Source organism: Nyctereutes procyonoides, unplaced genomic scaffold (assembly GCF_905146905.1).
Source record: "Nyctereutes procyonoides isolate TBG_1078 unplaced genomic scaffold, NYPRO_anot_genome, whole genome shotgun sequence".
Classification (NCBI taxonomy): domain Eukaryota; kingdom Metazoa; phylum Chordata; class Mammalia; order Carnivora; family Canidae; genus Nyctereutes; species Nyctereutes procyonoides.
Genome location: NW_026575030.1, coordinates 5,271,523 through 5,283,809, shown reverse-complemented (window position 1 = coordinate 5,283,809; position 12,287 = coordinate 5,271,523). Strand labels below are relative to the sequence as shown.

Here is a 12,287-nt window from a genome sequence, read left to right as displayed (position 1 = left end):
AACTTGATTTTGGCTCAGGTCATGATCTCAGGGTCCTGCATGGAGCCCCATAACAGGCTCTGTGCTCAGGAACCTGCTTGTACTCTCCCTCTGATCTTCCCTCCACTCATGCTATCTCTAAAGTAAATAAATCTTTAAAAATAAGAAAAAAAAAGAAAGAAATGAATTACAGAGGGCTGGAGGGCTTGTTTAACAAGATTTAATCAGTATTTCTCATGTCATGTGACATGGGAATCTGTATTTCTAACAGTTTCTCAGATGAGGCTGATAGTGCTGGTAAATATGAGAACTGGATTAGCTTAACCTATGAGTCAGAGAAACCTGGGTTTACATTTTGACTGCAATATACTGAATATAACTGGGGGCAAGATGTTAAAGATCCTTAAGTATTAATCTATTGGATTATAAAAAATGAGACGCTTCACTGAGAATATGTCTACAAGTCAGAAGTTTTGAGCCAAAGTAGGTTTCCTTTCTGTAGCTATAAATATCTTATAATTTTGTTATGTGGATTAACAAGATGATCATATATAAAAATGTCTAAAATTGGGGCACCTGGGTGGCTCAGCGGTTGAGCGTTTGCCGTTGGCTCAGGCCGTGATCCCTGTTTCTCCCTCTGCTGTGTCTCAGCCTCTCTCCCTCTGTGTCTCCCTGCAGGGAGCCCGATGTGGGACTCGAGGTGGGACTCCAGGATCACCCCTCTGGCCGAAGGCAGGCTCTAAACCGCGAGCCACCCAGGGGTCCTTAAAAAGTCTAATTTTTTTTAAGTCTAAAATAGTATATAGTACTGAATTAAAAAGATAATCTCATTAAGACACTGATTTTTCTAGTTGGTGAAAAATTCTGCCTATTTTTAAAATTCTTCAGTTAGCTCATTAAAAAAAAGAAATTAAATTTGATCTTTTTGTCAGTTCTTTTCAATGATGAATAATTTTATTACATATTTTGTCAAAGATACATATGGTTATTACCATACTAAGGGAATTATTTTTTAATGTCTGCAGCTTGGTATGCTTTTACCTGGATAGGATCACTGATATCCTAGCTTTTACAGGGAAACAAATTAAAAGTTGTGTATACATGTGGCCATTTTTAGACAAAAAGCAAACATCAGGCTGTTTCTAAATTTCAGCCATCCAACATTCTATAATCTCAATTAGATTTTTATCTCTCCATGGAGTTTTGAAATTAAGTGCACATTGCAAGTTCATTTGTACCTTTTAATATTTGGATCGTTTCAATAGTTTGCAAATTAGAAGAGTTTGTCTATTTGCTTTTTACAGTCACATTTGCCAGAAAGACTGCATATCTACAGAATCCTTCCTCTAAGATTCTGAAACACAAGCCTCAATAATAATTAACCTTATTTTACTGGCAACTAAATTGTCATTAAATGAGATAATGCTTTAATTAAGAAGATTAACCTGAGGTTACTGACATAGAACTGTGCATCTCTTTTGTGCTGAATTGCTAATGATAGAGTATTTTATGAGTTCTGAATCATGCTGAATTAAGTAAAATACAAATGTATTTGTTTAGTGTAAGTATTTCATTAGTAAATCTGACCACATCGAGTATTTGCTGCACTCATTTTAATCTAGTTTAATTTGAGGCACAATTTAGTGTAACTCTGTGAATTACTTCAATGTCTAAAGTACTACTTTTTGTAGGTTTATTACAAAAGTAAGAGCAAATCAAAATAATACAGTTGTGAGTGGAAGAACTAACAGACATTTAAAAAAAACAGAGTAGAAAATAATAAGACTTCCAAAGTTCAAGTAATATATCCAAAATGATACTGAAACTTATCTAAGAACAAGGATCAAGCCCAGACTGTTTTATTGAGTCCCTGGGCCGGGATTCCTACTAAAAAATGCCTGAGCACTTAGGATTCTTTCTCTTGGCTTGTCTACTAGAATAACTATCTTTATTTTACATTTAATACTCCTCAATTGTAGTCATTAACACATACTTGGGCCTTTTACCTTGTTTTACAAATTCTTATATATCTATCATCTATCTATCTAGATGTGAGACTTAAGAATCCTGTGTATATCCCACCTCATATATAGCCAAGTCATTAGGAATAAATGGAGAAAACAGAATTCCACATGAATTTGTTAACTTCACATAAAGTTAATTTTGATTCCAGCTATGTCTTCAGAGATACAGGTTAACCTCTCATAGTTTTACAGGGAGGGGCAGGATCAATAAATTTGAGTTATTTCCCTGTTCTCAAAAGAACTGTGACTTTTATAAAAGGACTTAGCCTTTGAGAGAGCTTGGTTTGTCCATTTGTAAACAGAGGTAATTGTGAGGGCGTCCAAATAAAGGAAAAAAAAGGAAATGAAAACTGTCTCTGAAAATACGAAGCCTATTATTAGCAAACATGACTTGTACAATAGCAAACATTAATTTAGGCCCAGTTTTACTATTAAGAAATATTAAATAATTAAATAATAACCTATTAGTAACAAAGTGTCTAGGTTTGTCAACACAGCATCTTCTGAATTACATTTTCTCAGACATTGCCATTTATCTATTTGTTTCTTAGTCTGTTAAAGTTATGAGGCCTAGGGGTGTCCAAGTTCAAGTGCCAGCAGCCCCTAACCGAGAAGGCAATTTGAAAATGCACGTATTGTGTAAGGCTCTTCTTTGTGAGTCCTAAAATTCCCACTCCTCTTGCGAAATGAATTATAAAAAGTTGTTCCTTCCCTGGGGCTGATTTTATTTGCTTTGTGCAGTGGACAAACTGAATAGTCGTATGTGAATATTTGCCTATTCACATACGCTTTTCATAATATGCCACTTTGTTTTGTATCTAAGTTGTCAGGTGAGGGGTGCCTGGGTGGCTCAGTTGGTTAAGCATCTGCTTTTGGCTTAGGTCATGATCCCAGGGTCCTTGGGATCCATCCCCGCCTTGGGCTCCCTGCTCAGCGGGGAGTCTGCTTCTCCCCCTGCCCACTGTCCCCCACCCCTTCCCCCATGCTTGTGCTTGCTCTCTCCCTTTTTCTAATGAATAAATTAAAGCTTAAAAAATAAATGGTCAAGGTGAACTTTCATTATCATAATTAAATCAAATTATGTGAGAATTAATACATTGGAGAAGTTTTCTCACTCATTCTCTGGGGGGAAGACAGGTACAGTTGTGTTACAGAGGAACAAACTTTCATTCATAAAACAGGACTAAATCTATACTAGAGAATTCATAAGTCATGTACATGAAGTACAAGAAAAAAATCTCTTGGTGAATATGATCATTTTGTTGTTGTTGTTAGGTCAGGTTGCCATTTTCTCCTGAACAGCACTGAGTACATGTGCCTAATTTATATCCAGCACTAAGTATATGTGCCTTCTAATTTATATCCAAAGAAGACCCTAAACATAATAATTCAAATCACAGGATCAGATTCCTCTCAACCTGGGTGTCCTTCTCAGCTATAGGCCAGTCAGTTAATACTACAATCTATGGAAAGAAGGTAAGATTGACAGGGGGAGAAACCCCAAAAACAAAAAAAAAAAAAAAACAGGTGGTACAGAATCTCACAGAGGAAACATTCTTCTTATTCCTGATTCTCTATATTCAAGGCTGTTTTTCTCTCTCCTTCCCTCCTTCCCTCTTTCCCTCCCTCCCTCTTTCCCTCTATCCCTTCCTTCCTCCTCCTTGTCCTACTTTAAGTAACATGAGTCTGGTGGAAGACAGGAAAATAAAAGTCATGCCTACCCTAACCATGCCTTCACTGCAAGTATAGAATAATCTGTGTGATGGGTAATTTGTCCAATACCTTGCCCAATTAATGTAACATACAAGTTGAAAGGTATAAAACCTATTGTGCTTGGGAAACAGAAGAGTACAGCTCCCTAAAGGAATGGCTTAAAAATAGCTTCTAAATCAGTTAGCAGCCATCTCTTACCTGGTTAAGAGCTGAAAAGTATAAAGTGGAGTTTAAAAAGTTTCCTACAAGACCTCTTTATGTGATTAATACACAGGCGGCCTCATTCATGAGCCTTTTTCTTTGTAATATAAACATAGGAGAAATGCATTTTAAAAAAGAGACCTCAAGTTATCAAAAACGCCATGCAAGAGAAAAAAATAGTTACACTCCAGATGCTTTTGCAACCTGCTCTCTACTTGAAAATAGTGTTGCTCACTGGGCAAGATTTCCATATTTGCCTCACTCAATAAAACAATTCTATCTATCTTAGCTACGCCTGGCTATGGCTCTACCCCATCATGTTATAAAGTATGTTCCAGAGTATGCTCTGCCAAAATAATGCTGATGTTAATACTAATACTAATAAATTCTTTATGCTTAGTCTCTTCTTTATCGGTGATTCTTTATGTTAGTCTATTCTTTATAGAGATTCTTTATGCTTAGTCTATCCCTTACTAGAGATACTTTATGCTTAGTCAATTTTTATGGGAGATTTATAATGCACATTAACATATAGTATATTAAGTGCTCTAAGAAAGCATCTGCAAGAAGTTGGATTTTTTTTTTTTAACAAGAATTTTCAACTTATTTGACCGTGGGACTTTTTCTTCCCTTATAATACCTAGTAACAACTATAATATAACAAATATTAACAAACAGAATGTATTTTGGAGAAACCTGTACCTTGGCATCATTGCTGGCCTTCATCTCCTTTCTATCTGGGAAGGTGAGGGAAAACAAGAATGAAAGAATCAAAGAAAAAAAATGCAGCAAAAGTGGCAGTTCCCAAGCCCTGAATCATCTCTACTTCTTCCTTCTTCCTACCAGAACACTGTGTGCAGGCTATTGCAAGCTCTAAAAGAGGAGTCTGACCAGTAAGAAAAGCTTCCTTTTTTTTTTTTTTTTTTTTTTTTTTTTGCAAAGACAACTTGTTCATGAATGAAGGGTAGTATCAATCAAGTTCTTGGTGTGGAGAGAGAGAGAAAAAAAACTAGTACTTCCACGTTACTTACCTTAGGATATGGGTACTGCTTTCCTTTGGGATACAACGCTCCAGTAAATCGAGGGATAACCATGTTAGGCACCAACGAATCATTTATCATCAGAAAAGCAAGCCTTTCTCCATCTGGTGACCACCAGTGGGCAATGTGAGAATGCAGAAGTTCCTCTAGAATAAATGAGTATTATTAAAACCAACTGTAGAGATGTGGGCTCAGTGACCCACAAACATCTGTCCTTGAAACCTCCATTGCACATAGACATTTTTTTTCTATACAATGTGTCAGATTTTGCTTTTATCAATGTCAAAGAGAATTATCTATTTCTGAGTTATCCTTTTAGTCACAGGATAAGAGATAGAATGGAAGGAAAGAATGATGAAGCAATGAAGCCAGGATTTCATAGACTGTCAGCAACATGAACAGAGAAAATGGAAGCACTATTGGAATAAAAACAATAAGAACAGAAAGTGAACACTGAAATATGGCATAAAACCGTATTTTGTCACCATTTATTCACATTTGCATTCAGTCATATTTCCATCATCAAACAAGTTAAATATCTACTCTCTTCATTGAATAAGTTGAATCCCCTCTGGATTCATGAAACTATTTTAAGCTCTGAAGAAAGAGAATGAGAAATATATTGGATATCTTTCATGTGACCCCAGATCCACTCTTCATTTGTCTATACCTGATTTCTGGTCCAGAAAATTAATATGGGTGAACTATAGCAAAAGGGCCACCATGCCCTCCAGGGCACAGCCTTTATGGTATGATGGCAAGAGATTAGAAGGAGGAGAGTAAAGTCAGAGTATATATTCCCTTGGCTCTATCCTGAAATGTCACTTCAGTCTAGCTGTGTGCTTTAAATGATGTCACTATTCCTGTCAATGCAGTCTCTTCTGTGAAATTTTCTTTTTTCCTTTTTTTTTTTTTTATCTTGTAATGGCTCATCTCTGTGGTCACAGGGGTGATTATAGCTTGGTTGCTGCTAGTCTAGATCATAGCTCTGTCCTTCATGATTTCACTTTGTAAATGTGGTCTTTTTATAAATAAAACGTCTTCAGATTACTGAATGTGCTAACTTCGTACCCTGACAGATACCATGATGAATACCAGTAAGAGACTCAGAAAAGGGAGTGGAATGTTGCTATATGTGTCTAATTTTATGGCTGAAGATGTCAAACCCCTAAATTCCCACAAACCTTCTTGCTGACAGAGGCAGCCTCTATCCAAGGGAGCTAAACATTCTCTGCATTAAGGCAGAGTGAAATATAAATTCCTATAATGTTTAAGAGTCTGTATCCTTAGAGGAGAGTTTAGAGATCTAGTACCATAGCATTTACTGGGATAGTTTTTCTAAAATGAGAGAAAATTTGTTGGAATCGTACTTATGCAAAAGTAAAGTGGGAATAGACTCTTCAGATTTTGAATAACAACTTAAAACATATTCACATATGCTGTCCTGTTCTACTTCCCAGATAACCTATAAAGCTTTCTGTTCTGAGCAGAGCCTTTGCAGGATAGGACTATGCAGCAGATCAAGGCCATGGGACAACCTTCCCGCCCATCTTTACCTGGTGACCCAGCAGATAACAATGCTAATGTAATTGTGCATGGTAAACAGAGATGCTGTGTGGAGCTTCTGGCACTCATTATATGGCAATTAAAACACAGGCATTACAAGCTTTAAAGGAAGGCCATTTCCTCTTGTGTTGATAAATATTCTCCTTTTCAAAAGCAGCTCTACTGGGCTCTTGCAGAAACAATTAGCCTGACCACAGGATACCAAGTGGCTGTGGAACCCAAACTACCCATCATGAACTGACTGTTATCTCATTCATTCACTGACCATAAAACTGAATATATACAGCAACATCCCACCATAAAATAGAAGGGATTGGGACAGAATGTGTAAGTAAAATGTCCATAATATTGCATGTTCTGTTTTACTCTCTCTCTTCCAGCTCAAACTAAACCTCAAGATGTGCTTTTAATATAAGCTGGCAGGGCAAGAACAAAAGCAGGCCTGGTTTATGGGTGTGTGTGTGTGTGTGTGTATGTGCTATACTTGGAGGGTCTAGAATTGGATAAGCTCTGTACTACAGCCTGAAGAGTGGCACTAAAAGACTAAAGTAAACATAAATTCTTCCAGTCGGCTGACTTTTGAACAAGATCTTTAGTTTCTCACTTCTTGGGATCCCTGGGTGGCGCAGCGGTTTAGTGCCTGTCTTTGGCCCAGGGCGCGATCTTGGAGACCTGGGATTGAATCCCACGTCGGGCTCCCGGTGCATGGAGCCTGCTTCTCCCTCTGCCTGTGTCTCTGCCTCTCTCTCTCTCTCATATGACTATCATAAATAAATAAATAAATAAATAAATAAATAAATAAATAAATAAAATAATAATAATAAAAAAGATTTAATTTCTCACTTCTTGTGGAAGGAGAATTGGCTTGAAGCATGGACCTATCCTGACTCATGCACAGTAACTAATAAAAGGCCTGACTGGGGTTATGGGAAGATGGAAATTAATGACAAGGAAGTACAGGGAAAGATAACTGCATCGACTTATCAAGAGGGGTAAAAAAATGTAAAAATATGTAGATATTAGTGTCCTATTTAAATATCCACCAGAACACATCCATAGCAGAGTTGGCTCTGGATAATCAGATGAACAATATGACTACTGAGCTCATGTCAGTCTGCTTTGGCTCCCACCACTACCTGCCAATAATAGGGGCTGTCATTAAACTTGATATGGCATTATTTCACAGCAGGACCAGCTGGCTACCTGGTGGCAGGCAGATTACACAGGAAGCTTCCATCAAGAAGGGGTAGCATTTTGTCATTACAAAGATAGACACATAGTCTAGTATAGCTATGCCTCTGCTGCTTGAAATCCTGTTACCACTGCTCTTCATGGATTTACAGAATAGCTTATCCATCACCACAATAATCCACACTACATCACCACCCAACAGAAAATATTTTATGGCAAAAAGAAGGTCAAGAGGCTCGGACCATGAAATTCACTGTTCTCTGGCTTGATGGAAGCACAAACTAGTCTCTCTCTTTCTCAGTTTTGACACTATAACAATCTTGAAGTCTGGATGTCCCCATACAGCATGCAAGTGTCACTCTTGCATAGCCAGAAAGCAAATGGTAGAAATGTAGCATTCTCTATCACTATCACACCATTACCCCCACAGGATATATTTTGTTTCTTCTCTTCATGATAAGGAGATCAGTGGGTTTAGAAGTCCTAACACCTAAGGGTGGGAACGTCATACTTCTGCTCCTTTGAGCAGATCCTTTGAATTGGAAGCTGAAATTTCCCCCTGACCATGTAGGGCTCGAAAGGAGTGGGGGAAAAAGAAACTAACAGAATGCATAGTCACTATGTGTCTGATGTTTAAGCTTATCTGCCAGGAAGAATGTGTGTCTTCACTATATAAAAGAGAGCAAAGAAGAGTATGTCTGGACTCAGCAGATTCACAAATACTCCTTTGTCCAACTAGATCTCATTTTCCAATTCTACATTTCCACATTTCAAATTCCATTTCAATGGAAAACTGAAATTGTAGGAACCTAGGAAAAAGAAGCAAAGGAATAAGATTTGGCAGGGATAAAATTTTGGTTTGATCCCACCAGGCAAATGACCTGTATAGTCAAAATGCTGGCAGAAGGTAAAAGGAAAAAGGAATGAGTAGTTGACAGAGGGAACCAGGATTACTAGTTAAGGCCCTATGACAACTTTCTTTTTTTTTTTCTTAATGGGGACATTTGCCCCAAAACCTTACATGAAAACAAAAGTGTTGGCTGTAGTTATAAATTTCAGACAGATATATAAACTGGACTAATACTACTCTACAATGAAACAGTAGCAGATGGAACTTCATGTCTTCTTTCAAGGACATGAAATTTTTATTTGAATAAATAATATCCCCATGATCTCTGAGTTTTTGTTGGCTGTGGCCAGTGTGAAACCAGACAAATCAAATGAAGAGAATAAAGTTAGTGCACGGTATTTATTCTCTTGGTTCTCACCTGTTAGAAACATGTGTGTCTGGCTATGTTCCTCAGCCAAAACTTACTGCTTCTGTTACTGCAGAAACTATAGGATTCCTTCCTTCTAGGTTCTAGTAACAGCTTACCCTTCTCACTGCAGTTGTTAATGACGAAATCATTACTAGCTACAAGTTGCTACATAACCCTTGTCTTTGACAAGTGGCCCCTTCATAGATAAAATTGTGTATATTCCTTTGAATGGGCCTTTTTTTTTTCCAAATTGTAATCCTGTCCCTGACTTGTACAAATTACTTAAAATTCTTATGAGGAGACATGAGTCATCCACATGACACACTGAGGGAAAAAAAGGCTGAACCCAAACTGAGTATAAACTCTTGGTCTCATGAAACTTGAAGGTACAGAGAGATCAGATTGTGTTGTCTAAAATCAACACTCAGGGTTCCTAAAGAAATGAGCTGTATCCTAGGTGCTTAAGTATGTGTGTGCAAGTACTTCCCAAGAGTAAGAATGGCCCAGATTTGAGAGCACCATTCAGCGGAAACTAGGTATCATCTACTCTACTTTATTTTAGAATGATCTATACCTAAAGTTGTTCCTACACAAATGTTAAAATAGTAAAGTTGTACACACAAAGAGTTATGTGACTTCCTTCAGGTCCCAAAATAAAGCTAACTGAAATGGGAAGGAGGTAAATAAAAGAATCTTTAATATGCATCTGCCTAAGATTTCTCTTGGATAACACACACAGTTCTTCAATTGTAACTAATAAGGACTCTTACTCATGGACTGAAACTTCCTGTGTTAATTATATTAGATTATTTACAAATAATGTATTTTTACAAATTGCATTCCTTTCCATGTCAATGAAGGTTTGGTTCTTCTTTGTCTTTATTACAATGATTAGAGAATCTCACTGCAAAACAGATGGAGTTTTCAACACATGTTGTTTTATATCAAAGACACTTAAAAACATAGCCTCAACACAAAGTACTTACCGAAAACTAATATATAATCATTGCATGCAGATTAACATGCTACTCTGGAAAGTAAGCTGATTTTATCCATTTATAGTTTATCAATTTAGGCAGATAAGATTTCCTGAATATGCTACTGCCAGCCATATGGGTCTATGGTTCATTTTCCCCCCCTTTATTTTCTGTATCTCACTGTCATGTTTCTTAAAAGAATTGTCTATATGCATAACCTTCTCACTTCCTGTTTACACCTCTATCCACTGCAATCTTGCTTTTGGTACCACAAATTAACTGATTTTGCTCTTATCAATTTCTGGTAGCAAATTCAACAGTAACTATGGGATCTTTTAGTTTGTTTGACCTCCTGAAACTCAGCTTTATTAGTCTATCTTCCTCTGGCTTCCATGGCTGCATCTCTATTTTTTTTTTCTTTTTCCTGTCATAGTCCAGTTTTACTGGGATTTAGTAAGTGCTCAATAAATATGTAGAATCAATGAATGGATGAATGTAATTTCCTGTGTCCAAGACAAGTCATAAAAAAGTGAAAGTAGGTATTTTGCACTATTCTTCATAAACAACCAAAAAATGTAACAATCTCTATCTGTTGATAAGGATATTGTTTATGCTGTCATTTTTTTCTCTCACTTTTCTAGTAATTCTTAAAGCTCAGTGCAAATACCATTTGTTCTATGAAGCCACCCTATATTTCCCCATCCCATTAGACTTAATTCCTACTTACATTTCTAGTTGGTATGTAGGCATGTAGTTCTATTTACCATGCTCCAAATGGTTGCTTATGTAAAATGTGTTTACAGTTTTTCATTCCACTAAGTTGGAAATGTATGAAACATAGAAATCCTATTCCTCTTCATACTGCTCTCAGGTAATGTTGGAAAGATATATGTACTCAATATCCTGAACTGAATATCACAGAAGAATTCCTTAACAACACATTTGTAAATCATTTAGGCACATTAGTTCCAATATTTTATATGCTCATATAACTTAAAGTGATAGTCGTTTTTTGTTTCTATTTAAGATTCAATACTTTATGGAAATTTTCAAAGTTGTAGACTTGGTAGCTGTGAACTCTGTTTTTTTAAACAAACCATTCATCTGATATTTTATTTAGCTAACTTACTACTTTAAATGTTCCAATTCATATGAATGACATTAGGTGCATTTTATGTGAATTGTGTTTAAAATGATGTTTCATTTTAAGTATGTTTTATTTTTCTTCTGAATTTCACTGACTCTTTAAAACACATTTTATTTGCCTTTATTTTCCTTAGGAGTTGAATACTACTAGAAATAGAAACAAGGAGATTTTACAATAACACTTTTAAAGACTTTAAAAAGTCAACATAAGTGCCTGTGATTGGGATCAAGAGCCACACTCACAGATTGGCCTAGACCTAAAAAGTTTAAGCCATGCCTTTAAAATGTGCCACAAAAAAAAAAAAAACCACTTTATTATTTTTTATGTGACTCCTTCTCAAATCTTGTTTTTTCTATGATAAAGGCAAATTTCAAATAAAAAAGTAAGTGGAAATTTTAAGTGTTACTTCTTGATTCTTCCACACATACTAATTCAGATTGTAGTTGAATCTTTTCAGATTGTAGTTGAATCTTTTTGTAAAGTAACAAAAAAGGAAATCTCCACACTAGAGTATCTCACATATACCTGTTGAAGATCATATGCATCCCTAGTAGATGTCACTGTGTTGTGGTGAGTGAAATAAAGGGAAAAGAGGAAGCCTGGAATCTGGGAGTTTTTAGCACCTTTGGAAAACCAAAGTGGTATTGGGAGATGAAGGTACATGTGGGACTCTTGAAACATAGATTGGGGATGATGCGTGAGGGAAAAATCAGTAACATCTGAATGGCCTAAGTTCCTGTATCAAACCTTAACACTGATTCCCTTGATATAACCTACCCCTTCTCTTGGAAATAAAGCAAGAATTGAAGTAAGTCCATGGTCAATAGGGTTCAGAGTCCTTGGCTGAGGAAACAGATCAGTGAAATCTAATGGCTTAGGTCCATAATGTATATCATCCCTTAGGGAATGAGGAAAAGCACTGAATTCTAACAGGTAGAGTAGACCAGGATGAAGTGCTGGCTTTGAGGACACACATTCAGGTGCCAGCTCCGGCACTCATGAGCTTTGAGGCCATGTCCAAGTCACCTGTCTCCCTGGGTCTTGGTTTCTTCAGTAAACGATTAAATATGCTAGCATTGTGAGGCTTCATCACATAACACATTTAGGATCTGCTAGTATACCTACAACATAAGAGCCCAAAGGACTGAGTTTATTTTGAATAGCCAAAACTTTAATTTTTCCAGAGTTTT

General features: G+C 36.6%; 1 protein-coding gene across 1 annotated transcript in view; it reads right to left on the bottom strand.

Annotated features, from left to right (window-relative positions):
• DPP10 (dipeptidyl peptidase like 10) overlaps positions 1 to 12,287 on the bottom strand; it is a 599,711-nt gene that overhangs the window by 95,271 nt on the left and 492,153 nt on the right. The window contains exon 9 of the mRNA XM_055316192.1: positions 4,949 to 5,103. Within this exon, the coding sequence (XP_055172167.1) occupies positions 4,949 to 5,103 (155 nt within the window). The remainder of the gene's footprint in view (positions 1 to 4,948; positions 5,104 to 12,287) is intronic.